This window comes from Mobula hypostoma, chromosome 4 (genome assembly GCF_963921235.1).
Source record: "Mobula hypostoma chromosome 4, sMobHyp1.1, whole genome shotgun sequence".
In the NCBI taxonomy this organism is placed as follows: Eukaryota; Metazoa; Chordata; class Chondrichthyes; order Myliobatiformes; family Myliobatidae; genus Mobula; species Mobula hypostoma.
The window spans coordinates 104,838,269-104,860,451 of NC_086100.1; the positions used below are offsets into that span (position 1 = coordinate 104,838,269).

General features: G+C 40.7%; 1 protein-coding gene across 1 annotated transcript in view; it reads left to right on the forward strand.

The window, feature by feature from the left end:
- The window catches only part of tll1 (tolloid-like 1), a 408,920-nt gene that overhangs the window by 345,896 nt on the left and 40,841 nt on the right, over positions 1-22,183 (forward strand). The window contains exon 20 of the mRNA XM_063046335.1: positions 10,018-10,231. Within this exon, the coding sequence (XP_062902405.1) occupies positions 10,018-10,231 (214 nt within the window). The remainder of the gene's footprint in view (positions 1-10,017; positions 10,232-22,183) is intronic.

Below are 22,183 nucleotides of genomic sequence, written 5' to 3' on the forward strand. Positions count from 1 at the left end.
TGTTTGGAATTACAGAGGGTGCCACATTTTCTGATCATCTTCTTCCATACTAGGAGTCCCTGGGTTCATTCGTTCGAAATGATATTTCTTAGCAACATCCGCTGCAAGTTTATCCAATGTATATTGTTTATCGATCTACACACTACTGTTTTATTATTTGACTGTGTATTTGATGTCAAATTCTGGTCATTTGATATGTTCTTGTAACCCAAAATAGTAAAATTAAAGCATGAGACTGGAGAAAATTAATCAGATACATATAGTAATAGCTCCATGCAAACAGAAACAGAATGCAGTACGGCATTCTGAATGAGTTTAGCATGTGCAATTGCAAAGCAAACTGTAGATACTTGAGGTAATCAATATAGAAATGAGGTTTTAGATTAAACAATTAATATCAAATTCCTCACTCTAATCAGAAAGGAGAGGGGATTTGGGCAACTATTTTTAGAGCAAATCAATTACTTGATGTTTGGAAACTCTTTAGTATCTCTCTTAAATTGAGAATATTTAATTTAGATAAGACAGTTTTGTAAATTAGCTCTGATGACAAATTGCTGCTCTGAAGATAATAGATAGGATGCATAATTATATATTGCAGGGTGTGATAGTATATGTTCTTGTTTGGGAGAAGGTTAGGAATAAACAAATATGAATAACAATGAGTTTCAAATCACAAAACAGGTTTAGAATATACAAAATTATGAAATAATTATAGCAACAGATCATTTGACATTTGCCGACAACAGGAATTCTGCAGATGCTGGAATTCAAGCAACAGCAACACACATCAAAGTTGCTCGTGAACGCAGCAGGCCAGGCAGCATCTCTAGGAAGAGGTACAGTCGACGTTTCAGGCCGAGACCCTTCGTCAGGACTAACTGAAGGAAGAGTTAGTAAGAGATTTCAAATCTGAAACGTCGACTGTACCTCTTCCTAGAGATGCTGCCTTACTAACTCTTCCTTCAGTTAGTCCTGACGAAGGGTCTCAGCCTGAAATGTCGACTGTACCTCTTCCTAGAGATGCTACCTGGCCTGCTGCGTTCACCAGCAACTTTGATGTGTGTTATTTGACATTTGTCAATGAATTCACGCCCTCATCATTTGGTCAGTAAAGAATGGGACGTGTTTATTACAAGTAATGATTGACTGTATCTTCTACCCAGGTGGTTAAAGTAAAAATCTATCCCACCGTGTCTGCACTGGCTTATTTTCAGAGCAATCAAAACCCAATTCCACTTCATCAATTCCCTATAGCCCTGAAGTCTCAATGGATGAAAGAAATTTCAGCATTTATTTCAGCATTTCCTCAATCTATATTCCTGCTTCAAACATATATCATTTAGATTTACAAAATCTTTACTCAAATGGAGGCAGGAAGGTAGATGAAGGAAGATTCAGCTGTAAATGCTGGATTTTCCTTCAACCATTGAGGTTTCAGTGCTAGAGGTGATGTTTGCTCAGCCGAGTGGCTATCTCCTGAAATCTATTTGGAAGCTTTGACAGTCAACATGTCCCATCCCCTACCTTTCCTGGCAATCAAGGCTATGAAAATCCTAAATATCCTAGATATCTCTGATATTCAAGTCAATTTCAAACCATTATCATTGAAATAAATAATTGAAAAATAAACATTTTTTTACTAAAATGTGAATAAAGACACTTGTAATTCAAAACATAGAACTAAACTAAAACATTTGAAAGGATGGGAACACTCTTATCCAGAACCCCAGAAGACCTATTGAAGTAAATTGGGGCTTACGTTCTGCACTTGGTCTAAACTAGCAAAAAAGTCGGGGTGGGGGGCAGGGGTGGGCTCCGAGCTTAATAGACTTCAGAAAAAGTGAAATGGCAACTTCACAGTTCCAGATCTGGCAGTAAATTCAGAACCTAGCTTGGATGTCGTAGACATGCTGCCATCCAATGTCTAAATACTGATGGATCTGCTTAGTCACCAATTTATTTCAGCAAGATCTAGACCATTCTGTTTTCTAGTTGATTATGAAATGTGAGCTTCTTTCACCCAGGCATGCTATACATTGTGCACTGCGAGACGTGGTGTGAAGGAAGCTGCCAATATTACATTGTGCACTGCGAGACGTGGTGTGAAGGAAGCTGCCAATATTACATTGTGCACTGCAAGACGATATTAAGAAAGAAATGGTCCTGGATAAATAAAGGAATTGATCCCATACATCTGGTTTTAAAAGAAGTAATTGAAGAGATGAGTTCTTTTTGATCCATCAGAATTGCTGGTAAATTTCCCAAATGTGGAATTCTTTGGCACATCTGTTAGAGTATTATGAGGTTTTAACTATTGATGTGCTTAAGAGGAATCAGTAGATGTAGTATATTTGGGTTTTGGAAGCGCATCTGATAAGAGGTTTGCCGCAGAAGACATGGGAGCAGAATGAGGCCATTCAATGTTTATGTAATTGGTTGCAATGTATTTGCATAGACTGAGGTTTGATTAATGTCTAGGAAACAGAAGGTAGAGGTCAGTCATTTTGATTGGCAAGTTTAATGGACAGTGAACACAAGGAAGAACTGTTCATAGTTTAAATTTAGCTAGTTTAAATAAGGCACCCGAGTAATATAATGATATAATCAAGTGGGAAATTAAGACCTGAGGAGAGCACAAAGAAGTTGCGTATGATTTAGACAGGCTAAGAGAGTGAATAAGGAGATGACAGATGGTGTACAATTGACAACTGTAATAGGAAACTTAAACAAGAGTATTTAGTTTGTGTTAGGCTGTTGTACAGATGATACAATAAATATTCTTTGGATTGATTTTTAATAAGAGGAATTCAGAAGAATAAAGGCAATTAAAGGAAGATCTTTGAAGTTTAAAATACTAAAAGTTTAGAACACCACATTGAAATGTGTAAATGTCTGTTCTGGGAAAAGAGTACAGTATTAATATATATTTGCTTAGAAAAATCATCCCTTGCTGGTAGCAGCAAACCAAGTCAATAGAACTGGATTTCAGAAGTGTGCAGCCACTACTCTATTGTCGAAATGAATTGCTTGGCAAGTGTACAAAGGAGATGGGGTTATCCAGGTAATAAAGGGATGGAGAAAATTGCTTTCTGCTCAGAAGATTGTGAATCTTTGGAGTTTCTAACCTGAGGAGTATAGATATCTAACTGTTAGTTGGTAGTTTTCTGTTCATCAAGTGGCATGGAGAACGGATAGGAAAGTGAATTTGCGATACTCAGTAATGTAAGAAATGGAAGGAACACTGGCTGGAACACTCCTTCATACATTCTTCATACCTCAATGTGGTCATGGCTGATCCGAATTTGTTGTTATATGTGGATATCTGTTAGCTCCCCATAACCCCAAAACCAACAATATTTTTAAAAGTTGGCAGCAGAGGCCCACCCTCTGCTTTTTACATATATTCTGATAACTGAGACTGCAAGGTTATTTGGATGTCAGGAGAATCATGAGATACTATGGTAAATGTAGTTAAGAGAAATGAAGAATTTATTCATTTATAAGGTTAAGGAAGTGTTTTTGTTCAACCATAACCACCTTCAAGAACATGGTTGTGAGCCATTTTCCTAGGCTGAAAATGGTCCAGCTCCTACACATTATACACAGAAGCTGCCTGGGTGCACTGGTAGCTGCCACTTCCATTGAATGAAAGCATGGCTTTCTGCTTGATAAATTAGGTAAACAGGGAAAATATATTCAGCTACCAAAAACCACATCTATGTCATAATTACTAAAAGATTAAATTAGTGTTCTATTCTTCAAACAAATTCTCAGAAACCATATTGTTCCTGTGCCTGGGATAATTTGATTTCTTTGGCAAGAAGACAATAGGAAACTGTTACCATTGTGGAACACATTCTCTTTAAACAAATGAGTAGCAAATTAGTTTGTGATTATTGAGCTGTAGTTTTCTTCCCTTTTTGCGTCATTATATTCTTGATAGCCAAGTGATCAAGCAATGTGCCAGGACAGAAGAAAAAAAACTAAATTAAAGAGTAGTGAGAGTTTGAAGGTGTCATTTTGAAGGTTATTCATTTATTACATAATTTGTGGTCAATCACAAAGCTAAGAAAATAGGCCATTTGAGAGGCCAGTAATCAGAGGAAATAATCTGTAATACAGAGTGTGAAAAAAGATCTCATACACGTCACTTTTGAAGGAATTCATTTGACTTAGATGCACAGTAATTGAATCTTAAACTTTAATTATTTAGCCACAGAGGATTTTTAAAGAGATTTTATTAAATCTTGCTATAAAGGTCAAATTACATAAAGCCCATACACTAACTACCTTATTCATCTGTGACAACTGGCCTCTGGAAAAAGGGTCATATTTCTTTGCTTTATGAGCAGGTTACTGAGCTGTGTAGAAAAGATTCATCAAAACAAGCAGTTGAGTATCAATTATTTGTGCTTGAATCGAATAGCCAGATAATAGAGCACCTGAAGTGACTAGTTATACCTCATCTGTTATATTGTGGGATAGCCAAGAACAAAAGTACAAGGCAAATAGAATCAGAATCAGATTTAATATCATAGGCAACCCCATGGCATGAATTTTTTTGTTTTGCAGCTTTATATATATATATAAATAATATACAGTCTTAGATATAAAATAAATAGTGCAAAAAGAGCTATTTCCGATCCTGTGTGGTGGTCCCGCCATACCAGACAATGACGTAAGCAGTTAAAATGCTCTTCGTTTGGTACATTTGTAGAAATTTGTTAAGAGTCTTTCTGGTGACATACCAGTTCTCCTTAACTCCTAATGAAATAAGGTCACTATCATGGATTCTTTGTAACTGCATCAATATGTTGGACCCAAGATAGATCTTAAGAGATGTTGACACCCAGGAACTTGAAACCACTCACCCTTTCCACTGCTAATCCCTCAATGAAGATTCATGTGTGTGTTCCCTCGACTTCCCCTGCCTGAGTCTACAATCAATGTCTTGGGCTTATTGATGTTGAGTGTAAAGTTGTTGCACTACCACTCAACCAGATGATCTATCGCACTCCTATACAATAGTTGTGTCATCGGCAAATGTATTGCTATATTTTGAGCTGAGCCTAACCACACAATCATGGGTGTGGAGAGAATTGAGTAATGGGCATCCTTGAGGTGTGCCAGTGTTGATTGTCAGCAATGAGGAAAGGTTATTTCCAATCTCCACTGACTGTGGTCTTCTAATGAGGAAGTCAAAGATCCAATTGCAGAGGGAGGCAAGTGGCCCCAGGGTTTGGAGCTTGGTGTTTAGTACTGAGGGTGTGATGGTATTGACTACTGATCTGTAATCCTGATGTAGGTATTGCTATTATCCAGATGATCCAAGGCCAGTGAGATTTCATCTATTGTGGAGATAGGCAAATTGCATTGGGTCCAGGTCCTTGCGTAGGCAGGAGTTGATTCCAGCCATGACCAACCTCTCAAAGCACTTCATCATGGTAGATAAAGGGTCGAGTCAGGAGCGTTCATATCGTGACCCGGTTAATCCGAAAGGAGACCAATCCTGACACCACGCGCCAGACAAGAATGGCTGACTGTCTGGTGCGACACACTAAAAAAAAAATCATGGTAGATGTGAGGGCAACTGGGCGATAATCATTGAATCAGTTCACCCTGCCTTTCTTGGTATAATTTTTGCCCTTTTGTAGTAGGTGGGAAACTCTTGTCTGCTTCAGTGGGATAACATTGGGCAAGTTTGTTGGCTCCTCTGTTTCCACAGGTTATATGTTGGTGATAGTTCAGAGTCTTTTTCAAGCTGGCCCTGTTGAAATCCCCTGCAAAGATATGGAAAGCATCAGGTGCGCTGTGTTGTGATTGTTGGTCATGGTGCTCAGCTCCTCCAGTGTCTACCTGATGTTGGTCTGAGATGGAATATACGCCACTACCAGGATGATGGCAAAAAACTCTCCTGATAGTTAAAATGGATGACTTTTGGCTGCAGCTCTATGCCTGAAATGGTGGCAGTGAGCCGTGTTTCCATGAAGCAAAGTGCACAGCAGACCCTGATGTCCCTCTGGTATTGCAATCTTGCTCTGAGGTGTTCAGTTTTATTTTCCAGAGACTCTATGAAACCCCCTTTTGCTTGGCGTCTCTGGAAAACCTGCTCGTTAGCCCCTTGCTAACAGCCACTGGATTCCATGGTGAGAAACCCGCCTTTTATCAGGCTTCATAAATCAAGGGTGTGTACAACTTTGGTCCCACCAAATCTGTGAGGTTGGGATGTCTCACTCACTCAAACCCCGGTTTGTGTGAATGCTGTGTGATTTACTGCCCCTGGTAAGAAATAACAGATCGTACGCTAGATATAATTAAAATGAAGTGTATTTAAGTATGTTAATTTAAGCAAGCAATTATTAAATGAAAGAGAAAAAACAGAAAGGACCCATTACTCTTAAATAGTCAAATATGCACAAGTTGGAGCTCATCTTGAACTTGTCTGTCACTCTGTCACTCATGCACTGGTCCTTCGGTCAGTGTGAAAGCACACACCACCTTCCGAATGTTGCTCAAAATTCATCCGGACTAAATGGGTCTCCCATGGGAATGTTGGTCCTTCCTCCTTGAAGCCATTCATCCACATAAAGCACCTTATGCAATAGGGATGGCATCCTCAGCCACCTCTCTGCCTGTCTTCTCATAGCTCCTGCCAACAAAAATCTTCAACCTAGTGTTCTCCATGGCCTTCTCCCAATTCCACTGTCTTGATTGACTGACAGCACATTCCGATGTTGAACATCAAAGCTTCTTATCTTAACTCAAACCTAAACAAGCTGAAAGCAGGACAGACTGCTCTTACAGAACTACTAAAATGACACACCTACAGCACAGCAGTAAAATTCTTAACCAGGGCATTACATGTACATTTGGCAGCAGAATAGTTCAGAGTGGGGGTTTAAGGGCTTTGCTTTTCAATCTTGCTCATAGACAGGCCCGCTTTCCTTGCTTTCTTTCTCTTAAAAAGGAACTGTATTTACAACCTGAGTCTGCAGTCCAGGGTCCATCAACTTTTGAGGATCAATAGAGTTTTTAAACGTCTTCAAGTGATGTTACTTGCTGAAATACTATGTCTCTGGATTTCAGCTGTTGTAGTCCTAAATGGGAATATTTGATTATTCACATTTCAGCTGCACAGTCACCACTTGTCAGTGACACTTGGTCAAATAAGCCACTAGGTAACCTTAAGATGGCGGATGGTAGTGTGACTAGTGAAGTAAGAGGATTTGTATGTCAGATTAATTCTCTTTGAAAAGACAAGTAAGTCATAGACATAGGTGGAAAGCAAAATGTTGTTTCGTTTGTGATCAATGTATTCAGTGCTTGAGAATGTTGTGCAAAGGCCAGGAACAGAAAATACAACTCTGATTTTTAAGTAGCATTTGAACAGACAAATAGAACTCCCCATCAAGATGGCACCTGTGTGCAACACTCCCACAGTTGACATCTTCTAGGTAGGCCCCGGAACCACTTATTTCATTTCTTTTATGTCCTTTACATCTGTTTTTCATCTTGGATGTGTTTCTGGAACAGGTAGAAGTTGTGATTTGCAACTTGGAGATCATTTGTGTGATCCAGTGCTTTGCTGACTCCAAGAGGATTCTGGGAGGCAGTGAGCCAATGTTTTACTCCATTTTGCTGATTAAAGCTTCCACTGTTTGCCGATTAAAGCGGCAAGTGAGATTGAAACATCAAGTTGAATGTGGAAGGTGAGCACCGGCTGCCTGCCTTCTGGTCACTGATGGGGCTGCTCTGCTGCCGGAGAGGTGAGCCTGTGTAGCCTGTCGCTGTGCCTGAAGGATGTTACTCATGGCTTTCTGCATACAGGTTTCCCCCGCCATCCGAAGGCAGAGCGTTCCTATGAAACGGTTCGTAAGCTGAAATGTCGTAAAGCGAAGAAGCAATTACCATTTATTTATATGGGAACATTTTTTGAGCATTCGCAGACCCAAAAATAACCTACCAAATCATGCCAAATAACACATAAAACCTAAAATAGCAGTAACATATAGTAAAAACAGGAATAATATGATAAATACACAGCCTATATAAAGTAGAAATACTTTTCCACAATCATTGACTGCACAGATCTCCGGAGCGAAAATCTCACGCAAGCGCTGTTGGCAAAAATACGGCGCAAGCGCTCTCCAGTAACCTTTAAGCTATGAAGCTGCCAAATCATACCAAATAACACGTAAAAATACACAGCCTATATAAAGTAGAAATAATGTATGTACAGTGTAGTATCACTTACTGGAATTGGTTCAGCGCCGAGCACACTGATGATGGTGTGTTAGACTCAGTTGTTGCAGGTTGGGGTGGTGCAGTGGCCCCCACCCTCCAGGCCGCCGAGCGATACATTGCCGCGAAGCAAGCAGGAGTCCAGCGGTAGCCGGGAGGCACACAGCATATCTTTAAGAAAAAAGCTGAAATAAACATGCTAATTAATTAGGTGCCGCCGGACATGTAAATGCTGGCCCAGATCAGTGCTGATTGCATTGCGTCTGATCTGGGCCGACATTTACGTGTGGGGCGGCACCTAATTAATTAGCATGTTTATTTCAGTTTTTTTCTTAAAGATGTGCTGCGTGCCTCCTGGCTACCGCTGCATTCTCTGCGAATCAGTATCTGTCCGTGGCCCAGGGGTTGGGGTGGTGGGACACTGGGGTGTCATCCCATTGTCTATTTCCATTAGAGCAGGCAGCTCATCTTCTCCTATGACTGCCCGCCTCGATGTCGAAGGCCGAGGTTCGTCGTCTGCTGTGGCTGATGTGGAAGGCTTGCTTGACTGCTGAGCCTTGCGCATTTTTCTATCATACAGTTCTTTGTAAGGACTCAAACCATCTTGTAAATATCCCCTAGACCTACGTACCCTTTCAAAATTACAGTCGTACTTTATCATTACTCATTCAATTTCAATTGTTATCCTTTCCTCTTCCAATTGCATCAGCTCTTCATCTGTCAGTTCTTGGTCATGGGATGCCAAAGCCTCTTCAACATCATCTTCGTCAGCTTCCACAAGCCAAACTCACATTATCCTTACTTCGTTCACCACAATCAAAACGCTTAATTATGTCTAGTTTTACGTTAAATGTAACACCTTTACGAGCTCTTTCAGGTTTTTCCAATACCTCAGAACTCATCTTGCAAACGGCTGCTCACCGGCACATGTTAAAGCAATGCCAGTGAGAATGCAGTTCCAAATCCGGGGGAGAGCGGCTGCTCAGGGCGCGCGCTGCCTTTTATCGCGCGCTGATTTTTTTGCGTATGATTTTTTATCGCGCGCTGATTTTTTCGTAACAGTGAAAACACCTTCTGTTAACGAAAACAGGGTACTAATGTAGGTTTTTCGTAACAGTGAGGTTTTGTAAAGTGAATGTTCAAAAAGTGGAGGACACCTGTATATGGATATGAACAATGGACGTTTTTCAGCCCTATAGTTTTTTGATATTATGTGCTTTTGCCCATTCTTTCTAATTTTTCTTGTGTAGTTTAAGGGGATTTGGGGTCAATGTTCTCATTGCTTTTTTTTGTTAGTGTCTTTGTGCGGGGAGAGGGGCACTTGGGGACTGATGTACTTGCTGCACTGTGCAGGGGAGGGCTGGTTTGGTGGTTGATGATCGTGTTACTGTTCTCTTTTTTTTCTTGGTTTCATGTCTATCTGGAGAAGGAGAATTTCAAGAGTTGTATACTTTGATAATAAATGAACTTGTGACCTTTGAAGTAGGCAAGAGTACAATCCAACTGAATAATTGAGGTTGATATAGATGCGCTCAAAGGTCGGCATGGATGTGGTTAGCCTCAAGGCCTGTTTCTATGCTGTATAACTCCACAACTTTGATAAAATCTCAATCGCCATCTTGGTTAAATTGTGCATTTGCTTGATTATCAAATGTATGTTACAGATCCCAACACTAAACATTTACCTACGTGATAGTTGACATAGGTAAATAAACTGTGAACTGGACAGTATGTATATATCAGAGGAAAATATTTCATCATTTGTTTTTCCAGACTTTCAACGAATTTGAGATCGAGCAACACCAAGAATGTGCTTATGATCACCTGGAAGTGTTTGATGGAGAAACTGATAAGTTTGCAATCCTTGGACGGTTCTGTGGGAGCATCGTTCCAAATCCTGTCATCTCCACTGGAAATAAAATGTTTGTTAGATTTGTTTCAGATGCATCAGTGCAAAGGAAAGGTTTCCAGGCCACCCACTCCACTGGTAAGTTTTGTGGGATGTTCATCTTTTTGTGATACATAAAGATCTGAGCTGTTTTCATGAAAACTGAAAGATTTTCCCCAGCTATCAAGCTGTAATTGAGGGCAGTAATCATTCTGAATATCACAAGGACGTCTGCCCTCTTTGCTGTGCAAGCAAAATACATTGACTGATAGAATCTGGAAAGAAATATTCAACAGGTCAAGTGATATCACAGGGAGAGAAACAAAGTTAGTTTTACAGGTGAATTGCCTTTCATCTGAATAGAACAAAAACTCTTCAAAGATGCAGATAAAAGAAAATTTAAATCTCAGCAATTAGTTTTTTTTTGGTAAGGTCACCATATTTCCTGCAAGTACCTGATTTATTTTTGTTTCTATCACTATATTAAGCCCTCCAGTATTAAAACAAAACAGGAGAAATTTCTGTGAACTTCTCCCTCTTGGCTGCTGGTCCCAATGAATAATGACTTCTATGATTAAATTATGAGGCTAGACTGATGGACATCCTTTTGAATTACCTGTTTTGGAAATCAAAATCTACTACTGTAATATGGAGAAAAAAAACAGTAATGTTAAGGTTGCTGTTCCTTTAGAAGGAGATCAGTGAGGAGAATGATAGGCCCTTTAGAATCACAAAGTTTTCTAACCAATCTCATTTTCACATTCTTTCCCACAGTCCTGGAAACTTCTTCCTTTCAAAAGCATTGCGATTGACCTTACTTACACTCACTTTTTGTGTATTCCAAATCACAATTGTCTATGCAAAAAAAAATGTGATTCCGTCCTGTTGCCTCTCTGGCCAAGGAGTTTCTTCTGGGCATTAGCCTTTCTTACTCAGAGAGTGGTTGGTGCGTGGAATGCACTGCTTGAGTCAGTGGTGAAGGCAGAGACACTAGTGAAGTTTATGAGACTACCAGACAGGTATATGGAGAAATTTAAGGTGGGGGCTTATATGGGAGGCAGGGTTTGAGGGTCGGCACAACATTGTGGGCCGAAGGGCCTGTACTGTGCTGTACTATTCTATGTTCTATGTTCTTTCAATAGAAACAGTTTTCTTCATTTACTTAACTCCAAACTGTAGCAATATCAACTTCTCCGGCATTTATTTATGTCCTTTAATTTGCAATCGCTTTTTTCACCTTTATATAAACCAGTAATAATATATGCCTTTGATACTTGCAACACACACAAAATGCTGCAGAAACTCAGCAGGCCAAGAAAAGAATACAGTCAACATTTTGGGCTGAGACACTTCAGTAGGACTGGAAAAAAAAAGATCAGTAGATTTTAAAAGGGGAGGGGAGGGAGAAACACAAGGTGAAACCGGGAGGTGGGGTGGTGAACTAAAGAGCTGGGACGGAATATTAAGTGTTGTTCCTCCTACCTGAGTGTGGCCTCTTCGCAAAAGTAGAGGAGGCCATGGATGTCCATATTGGAATGGGACTGGGAAGTGGAATTAAAATGGGAGATCCGGCTTTTTCTGGAGGACGGAGATGCTCGCTGAAGCGGGTCAATCTACATCGGGTCTCACCGATATACAGGAGGCCACACCGGGAGCATTGGACACGGTACATGACCGCAGCAGACTCAGAGGTGAAGTATCGCCTCACCTGGAAGGAATGTTTAGGGCCCTGAATGGTGTTGCTTGGATTTCCAGCCATTTTGTGTGTGTTGCTTAGACCAAGCAGCTGCAGATTTTCTCCTGTATATGCCTTTGATACTTATTTAGTTCATCACCAGCAGAAATACAGCTGCTTTTTTTTTAACTTCACATCCTACCTACCCTGAAACATGCTCAGAATTTTTTATTTTATGGGTTTTAACTCTAACTATACAGAGGTGCCCAGGCTCCCATGCTGGGGTACCTTGATGGGCAAGCTGAAAGATCTTGCTCTCCAGCTCGATTGTGCCTGCTGCCTGTCCCTCACAAGAAGATTGCGTCCAACTTTTTTCTTAGTGTTTGCACTCTCCTGTGATAAACTGCCGGGTTATTGTGATCAATGATTGACTTTCTTAGGGCTGTCATCCAGGTACTTGCAGGTCAAAAATGATCTTTAACTTTTGATTGGTGGGAATGCTAGGAATGAACAGATACAAAGTAACCAGTTTGTGGAGTTGATGGTAAATTGGGTCAGATATGGGTGGAGTTCAATGTGACTGACATTTACAAAGTTTCGCTACTTTTTAAAAACAGCAGAAGCTTTAATTATTTACAGCTAATGGCAACGCGGCACAGCTGGGGGAGCTGTTGCTTCACAGCTGCAATGCCACACGTTCAGTACTGGCCTCTGGGGAGGCCCACTTGGAGTTGGCATTTTCTGTCTGTGGAGTTTGACTTAGCCCTCAGGATTTGCACACCGTCACCAAGTGTGGGTTGGTAGTTTAATTGGTTATTGTAATTTGCCCCTGCTGTGTGATGGTTGGAGGCAGGATATGGGGATAGAGTAGGCTGCAGAGAGTATTAGGGAGGAAGCGGTATTGTTCCATGAGCCAGGATAGACTAATGGAGCTGAAGTGGCCTCTTTCTAAGTGACATGGAAGTACAAGGCGAAGTTTCAGCCTGGTTCAGACTCATTGTTAAGTAGTGATTGGAGGATAACATGATTCTGTTGACCACAACCTCATTTTCATTATAAACAGCAGCGGTAGTGAAAATCTCCTACGACCTGCTCAGATTCAATGTACTAAAATATTGTTTTATAATATCTTCAGTATCATAGTTAATTACCAGTCAAAGCAATTAGAGTTTATTTGTTCCTCCTCTGCTTGAGCAAAAGCACCAACAGTGAATTCAATCCTGTATGCGGTGGTAAAAGTGTGATGCATGTATAACTGCAGCCCCTGTCAAATATTACATTTCCATTCAGTGCACTTTCACCATTTTGGCACTTTAAGACACAATCTGCACAATAGCAGTTAAAAAAATTTAAAAGAGTTAACTAAATATACTAACTATAAAGCTGGTGAATTTGAAGCCGGTGAATTTGAAGCCATTGAATTGCTAGGAAAATAGCTAGCTGATTCACTCCTGTTCTCCCATGAAGGAGATCTGCTGTTCGACATGAATGACTCACAGACCACCCCCAGTGCACATGAACATTACTCTGAAATGTTCCAGCTAGCTACTCGACTTAAAGATAAGTAGTCAAGAAAGGAGGTTTGTACCAATATTGCGCATATACCACTGAGAGAAACATCAATGCACAAATGTTATTTATCCTAAGAAGCCTGGAGTAGCTCAGGGTCTCAGGTAGGTGCTTCGTTGGCCCAGCTCCTGATGATGTGTGAGCCATTTGAAACCTAGGGGCTACGTTCAGTGGGTCACACAAAGGCCCCTGAAGATGGCTGAGCATTCTCTCTCATCACAGGGTCACATACTGTGTAGTCTGGCAGTGATTCCTCAAGGATTATGGTCATCCTGTGGTTACCACAAAATAGTCTTGTTGTGTCTGCCATTGTTGACAACGGTCTTTGTGTCCAGCCTGGCTGTAGGAGTTGTGCCTGAGGACTGGAGGATAGCACATTTATTCCATGGTTCAGGAAAGGATGATCCTGGGAATTGTAGATCAGAGATTCTTGCATCCGTGCTGGGTAAACTATTAGAGAGGATCCTTAGGGACTGGAATTATGAGCATTTGGAGAAGCATAGATTTTTTATGGATAATCAGTATGGCTCTGTGAGGGGCAGGTCATGCCTAATGAACCTGATTGGGTTTTTTGAAGAGGTGACATGGAACTTTGGCTATGTGGATTCAGAATTGGCTTGCCCACAGAAGGCAGAGGATGGTAGGAGACAGGCATATATTCTACCCAGAGGTCAGTGATTAGTGGTCCTCTTCAGGCTCTTTGTGATTTTTATAAATGACTCGGATGAGGAAACAGAAGGATGGGTTTGTAAGTTTGCAGAGGACACAAAAGGTGATGGTGTCGAAGGTTGTTAGAGGTTACAATGGGATATAGACAGGATGCAGACCTGGTTGGAGAAATGCCAGATGCAGTTCAATCTGGATAAGAGATTGAGATACTTTGGGAGATTGAACTTGAAGGTGGAAACAAGGTTAATGACAGGATTCCTAGCATTGTGGGGGAACGGAGGAATCTTGGGGTCCATGTCCATAGATCTCTCAAAATAACTGTGCAGGTTGAAAGGGTGGTTAAGAAGGCCAGTGGTCCTTTGGCCTTTAGTAGCTGGGGGATTAAGTTTGAGAGCCACAAGATTATGATATAGTTCTATAAACTCTGCTCAAACAGCACTTGGAGTACAAGTTTCCCCCGCCACCCGAAGGTAGAGCATTCCTATGAAATGGTTCGTAAGTTGGAATGTTGTAAAGCGAAGAAGCAATTAGCATTTATTTATATGGGAAAAATTTGTGAGCGTTTGCAGACCTAAAAATAACCTACCAAATCATACCAAATAACACATAAAACCTAAAAAAACAGTAACATATAGTAAAAACAGGAACGATATGATAAATACACAGCCTATATAAAGTAGAACATCATTGCCGCACTGTTCTCCGTAGCGAAAATCTCACGGAAGCGCTCTCAGCAGAAACACTCTCTCCAGTAACCTTTAAGCTATGAAGCTGCCAAATCATACAAAATAACACACAAAAATACAGAGCCTATATAAAGTAGAAATAATGTATGTACAGTGTATTATCACTTTCCAGAATCGGGAAGACAGCGCCGAGCACAATGATGTTGGTGTGTTAGGCTGAGTCGTCGGAGGTTGGGGTGGTGCAGTGGCCCCCACCCTCCCGGCCGCCAATGGATACATTGCCGCAAAGCATGCAGCGGTACAGCGGTAGCCGGGACGCACCCAACACATCTTTAAGAAAAAAGCCGAAATAAACAAGCTAATTAATTAGGTGCCGCCTGGCACGTAAATGTCGGCCCAGATCAGAGGCGACGCAATCGGCAATCACCTCTGATCCAGGCCGATATCTATGTGCCGGGTGGCACCTAATTAATTAGCTTGTTTATTTCGGCATTTTTCTTAAAGATTGGCCTGTGAGTTTGACGTCAGTGGTGGGTAAATTGATGGAAAGTATTTTTGGGGATGGTATATATAAATATCTGGATAGACAGGGTCAGATTAGGAACAGTCAATATGGATTTGTGCGTGGAAGGTCATGTTTGACAAATCTTATTGAATTTTTTGAAGAGGTTACTAGGAAAGTTGACCAAGGGTAAAGCAGTGGATGTTGTCTATATGGACTTCAGTAAGGCCATTGACAAGTTCCCACACGGAAGGTTGGTTAGGAAGGTTCAATTGCTAGGTATTAGCATTGAAGTAGTAAAATGGATTCAGCAGTGGCTGGATGGGAGATGCCAGGGAGTGGTGATGGATAACTGTTTGTCAGATTGGAGGTCGGTGACCAGTGGTGTGCCTCAGGGAACTGTACTGGGTCCAATGTTATTTGTCATATACATTAATGATCTGGATGATGGGGTGGTAAATTGGATGAGTAAGTTTGCCGATGATACTAAGAGAGGTGCAGTTGTGGATAATGAAGTAGGTTTTCAAAGCTTGCAGAGAGATTTATGCCGGTTAGAAGAGTGGGCTGAAAGATGGCAGATGGAGTTTAATGCTGATAAATGTGAGGTGTTACATTTTGGTAGGACTACTCAAAATAGGACATGCATGGTAAATGGTAGGGCATTGAAGAATGCAGTAGAACAGAGGGATCTAGGAATAATAGTGCATAGTTCCCTGAAGGTGGAATCTCATGCAGATAGGGTGGTGAAGAAAGCTTTTGGTATGCTGGCCTTTAGAAATCAGAGCTTTGAGTATAGGAGTTGGGATGTAATGTTGAAATTGTATAAGGCATTGGTGAGGCCATATTTGGAGTATTGTGTACAGTTTTGCTCACCAAATTATAGGAAAGATGTCAACAAAATAGAGAGAGTACAGAGAAGATTTACTAGAGTGTTACCTAGGTTTCATCACCTAAGTTACAGAGAAAGGTTGAACAAGTTAGGTCTTTATTCTTTGGAATGTAGAAGGTTGAGGGGGGACTTGATAGAGGTATTTAAAATTATAAGGGGGATAGATAGAGTTTATATGGATAGGCTTTTTCCATTGAGAGTGGGGGCGATTCAAACAAGAGGACATGAGTTGAGAGTTAAAGGGCAAAAATTTAGGGGTAACATGAGGGGGACTTCTTTACTCAGAGAGTGGTAGCTGTGTGGAACGAGCTTCCAGCAGAAGTGGTTGAGGCAGGTTCGATGTTGTCGTTTAAAGTTAAATTGGACAACTATATGGACAGGAAAGGAATGGAGGGTTATGGGATGAGTGCAGGTCGGTGGGACTAGGTGAGAGTAAGAGTTCGACACCGACTAGAAGGGCCAAGATGGCCTGTTTCTGTGCTGTAATTGTTATATGGTTATATGTGTTGGGTGCGTCTCGGCTACCACTGCATTCTCCGCGGCAATGTATCGGTCCACAGCCCAGGGGTTGTGGTGGTGGGACACTGGGGTGTCATCTCAGCGCTGTTTGCATCAGGGCAGGCAGGTCATCTTCTTCTATGTCTGCCTGCCTCGATGTCGAAGGTCGAGGTTCGTCGTCTGCTGCGGCTGTTGTGGAAGGCTTGAAAAACGACAGTATGCTTGACTGCTTAGCCTCGCGCATTTTTCTATGATACAGTTCTTTGTAAGCACTCATTAGCTCATTGGTGAATAGAATACTTTGAACAAGGTGATGTAAGGAAGGACATCCCAGCAGGATGATCCTCTGGGAGCTTCTGACCCAACCTGTGTTCACAGTGCTGGATGTGATCAGAAAGTGCTGGGGAAATTCAGCAAAACAAGTGGAAAGAGAAACCATTAACATTCTGTATCAAAGACCATTCATTCATCAAATTGTGAAAGGTTGATTAAAAAAAATGATTTTAAGTTTCGGGGAGAGTGGCCAGAGGGATTTTGGATTTGCAGTGTCTGATATTATTTTGATTTCTGTTGAGTGTGATCACTTTATCCCAGAACACTCATTCTGACTTGTCTGACCAGGATGATGGATTTTTACCATGAGGCTCAATTTACAAGCACTTGCAAAATGTAATTTTAAAAATTCATCATATTAATTGATGGTTTTGTTCTAAATTTTCAGCATTATTTAACATTACTTTTGATTCAGCCAAAAGCATTGTACCCAAAGCGATGGAAGTGGTCAAGTTGTACCCATCTTCATTTCCTTTTGTTCATTTTGATCGAACAGTTGTAGTTCACGTGCAACCATCATTCATCAGTTAGTTAATTAATTGATTTATCCTCAGCTTTATAAATTGATTACTGTGGATTTGGGTTAATTGGGCCATCAGTTAATCGAGGCAGCCGCTTATTTGTGACAATTTTTAAAAAAAATCAAACTGATAAAAGTTACCGGGATTCACTTCATTTATTTGGGACATCATTGCCACTTAATTGGGACAGGAGACAATTCCCAATGGTTCTAACCAGTATTAATTACACACACTTGTGTGGCTTTTAGAAGCTACACTGGGCTTCAAGTGAACAGTTTTTAAGTAAGGTCAGTTACATGTGTTTGTGTTCAAAAAGCAGTGATTTTTGTCACTGATAGTTGGTAAGAAATAAGCAGTAAGACAATTCAGAACTGATTTGCTCATCACAGTTTCAAGCATTTAGGCTTGGAGATGCCAGAAACAACCAGGAATGAAAATGAAACAATTTCACTCCTCAACAAGTTAGAAACGACAACGAATTTGACGGTATCACAATCATCTTGAATGTTACAATGAAAATGAAGATTTGGAGGTTGCAATCGGTGATAACATTGTATGAAGAAAGTCCATTATGAAAGCTTTAGTCTGTGCTGATTTTGTTCATTACATACACTGGATGAATTCTTCTGTCGATAACAATTAGGAATAAACATACATCCCTCTGTTCTACTGCACTCCTCAGTGCCCTACCATTTACCTTGTATGTTCTAATTTGTTCCATATTTCATTTAAATATGTAACTTGTTGCTCAGTTTATCCTTTTTGTACCTTTTAACTGTTTCCATGGAAGTTTGACTACTTAGGGCAGGCACATAATTGGGCCAAAATGTACTGGTACCAATTTGTCTAAATTCATTGGAATCTACTATATTTATTGGTTCAGATAAATATATGAAAAGTAAAATATTGCCAATGCCAGAAATCAAATACATAAAAAGTTGGAAATTATCTGTTAAATCTTTTGTCAATTAAGAGTGAATGCAGAACCCTCAAAAAGTCGTGGTGGGTAACGATTTTGAAGGATTACACTGCCATCTAGTGACAAAAATAATTTTTACCTGTCAATTGCATTTGATTCCGTCATAGATTGTAGCAATCAAATGAGGTACAATGTCAATGTACTTTGTTATGTTGTATTTTCTGATCAACTGCAGGTACTTCATGTCTGTTATTCATGAAATAAAGGACATAATAATACCTGCATTAAATCCAAAAATAGAGGTCAAAGTCTGTAGTCCACTTTGTAAGGGTACATTATGTTGATGAATTCTCTAGCTTCATAAGCGTTATTAAGTTGTATCAGATTTATAAAGAAAAATTAATGGATTAACTTAGAAAAGGCATGTGGTAAATGAATTTGGAATGAATGTGGAGTCACAAGCATCAATGTATGGAACTTGTATCCCAGTATCTGTAGAGTGGTCAGCAGGAGGAGAGCTTCTGTGTCAAACAGTACCCTAGTGAGAGTCAGTGTCTGTGAGATGCATGCCCCAATGAGAGTCAAGTTCTATGAAAGCTGTCCTGCAGGGAGAGTTAGTGTGTGAAGGACATTTTCTCCAGGGTAGAGTTAAAGGAATTCCATCTCCTGCGTTGTATAGTTGTGTGGGATTTTACGGGTCCAGTGTTCTCATTGTGTTTCCTGAGTCTGGGCTCCAGTTATTTCAGGGTCACAGGAAGTCAGTAATATAGTCAGAAATTTCTACAGAACTTTGTGGAGGTACCTCTTTGTTAGATTTTGTAAGTTCAGAAACTAATTGAAAGAAAAATACCGGGCTACTGCTCTTGTACTTGTAACCCATAATGAATTAGGTAAACAAGTAAAGAATGCTTAATTAGGTTAGATTATGAGGACAGGCAGTCCTCTTTTATTGTCATTTAGTAATGCATGTATTAAGAAATGATACAGTGTTCCTCCGGTGTGATATCACAGAAACACAAGACAGACCACGACTGAAAAACTGACAAAAACCACATAATTATAACATATAGTTACAACAGTGCAAGCAATACCATAACTTGATGAAGAACAGGTCATGGGCATGGTAAAGAAAGTTCAAAGTCTCTCAGAAGTCCCATCATCTCACGCAGACGGGAGAAGGAAGAAAACTCTCCTCACTCTCTCTCACACACACGCACACACACATACACACGCACACACACATACACGCAAGCACATACACACACACATACACATGCGCACACACACACACACACACACACACACACACACACACTATTTAATACAACTACTATATAGACATCCGCAGCATAGTATATTTTAAATTCTCCCATTCAACCTAAAGATTTAATCACAGAGGAGGATTTCTTACTTGTGTGGGATAACATCTTTCCTAACAAGGTGGGGAGTGGTCACTCTGCTTGGCAGGTGAGACTGGTTGCTGTGAAAAATTCTCAGATGCTGGGGCCTCCTCCATGGTATTTGGAGGAGTTGATTCTGGGATGGCAGGAAATAGCTTTCTACTCGAAAGCCATTTTAATTCTGCTCTCCTCAACTAATTGATGTGTCATCTCCAGAAGATATCAGATGCAATATCCACTGTGTAGGACAGTGGTCTAGTTTTGTTCCTAATCTTTCCAAGTACCTACTTTTGATTACCTCTGTACTCCCACACCAGGACTGCGTGTTCAGGAGTGAAACATCAAACCTCCTTGTTTGAGGAGCCCTCAATTTGTCTCAACTGTTGTCCTGTGTACTCCTCCTGAGATTGGATTTGAGGAAATACAAGCCTAAGCGTAAGAGGCAACGCAGCAACAGCGTTGCTGGTGAGTTGTTGGTTGTGGAGTGTGCTGCACTGCAATCCAATGGAAGTTGGTGAGCTTCTGATTCAGTGTTAGTGTAGTGTGTTCTGCTGACATTGCTCACAGTGCATTCAAGGAACTCTGATGTGGTTTTATGCATTGTAGGTTGTGTCTAACCAAGCTTATAGAGTCTTTTGAGGAAGTTAGCAGGAAAGTTCATGAAGGCAAGGCAGTGGATGTTGTCTTTAGCAAGGCCTTTGATGAGGTCCTGCATGGGAGGTTGGTCAAGAAGATTCTGGTGCTTCAAGATGAGGTAGTAAATTGGATTAGACTTTGGGTTCACAGGAGAAGCCAAGGAGTAGTATTAGGTCATTGCCTCACTGACTGGAGGCCTGTGACTAGTGGTGTGCGACAGGGATTGGTGCTGGGTCCTTTGTTGGTTGTCATCTATATCAATGTTCTAGATGATAATTTGGCAAACTAAGTCAGCAGATTTACGGATGACACTAAGTTTGGGGGTGTAGTGGACAGCAAGGAATACTATCATGACTTGCAGTGGGATCTGGATCAGCTGGAAAAATGGAATTTAGTGTAGACGAATGTGAGGTGTTACACTTTGGGAAGTCATTAAGCAGCAGGGCACTGAGGAGTTGAACGGAGGGAACTGGGAATAGAAATCCATAATTCTTTGAAAGAAGTGGTGTTAACAATAGATATTATCTTAAAGAAAGCTTTTGGCACATTGGCCTTCATAATTCAAGGTATTGAGTACAGTAACACACACAAAATGCTGGAGGAAAGCAGCAGGCCAGGCAGCATCTATGATAAAAAAAAAGTACAGTTGACGTTTTGGCCCGAAACGTCGACTGTACTTTTTTCCATAGATGCTGCTGGGTCTGCTGAGTAGTTGGGACGTTATGATGGAGTTGTATAAGATGTTGGTGAGGCCTAATTTGGAGTATTGTGTGCAGTTTTGGTCACCTACCTACAGAAAATATGTCAATAAGATTGAAAACGTGCAGAGAAAGTTTACGAAGATGATACCAGGACTTAAGGACCCGAGTTATAGTGACATGTTGAATAAATTAGGACTTAATTCCCTACAGCATAGAAGAATGAGGGGAGATTTGATAGATGTATACAAAATTATGAGGTTATAGACAGGGTACTTTGTCCACTGAGGTTGGGTGAGGCTAGAATTAGAGGTGTGGTGGAGAGTGAAAGTGAGATATTTAAGGGGAACATGAGAGGGAGCCTTCACTCAGAAAGTGGTGAGAGTGTGGAATGGGCTAACAGCTTAAGTGGTGGATGCGGGTTCAATTTCAACATTTGAGAGAAATTTGATAGGTACATGATTGGGAGGGGTCTTGAGGGCAGGGTTCAGGGTGCAGGTCAATGGGACTAGGCAGATTAATAGTTTGGCACGGGCTAGATGGGCTGAAGGGCCTGTTTCTGTGCTGTAGTTTTCTATCAGCAGTACTGAGGAGGTAGTTCTAAATTCTTGTCTAGTCAATACTGGGGGTGTACTTTACAAATGGTCGCTGTGGGATGCAACACTCGAGGTTGAGTAGAGAGATGAATGGAGGATGGTGAAATCCATTCAATCTGTGTGTCTGCATTGCTGAGGTAGTTTCCTGGTGTGTGTGGGTGTTACCACATTGAGCTGTGTCACATAAAATGAAACTGAGTGCAGAAGAACAAAGGGTTACAACATTAGGTAATAACAATTTCATTTATGATATGGAAAACTTATACTGCCAAAGAAATAATAGTGTTTGAGAGTATTAAATTTGCTCCAGTATTTGTAAAATATTATAATTGTATGGTATATTCAGAATGTATATCAACATACATTTCAAATAAGATGTGTTATAAACATATAAGTGGCTTATTCCCCACTTTCCTTTCCAGTCCTGATAATGAGTCTCAGCCTGAAATATTGACTGTTT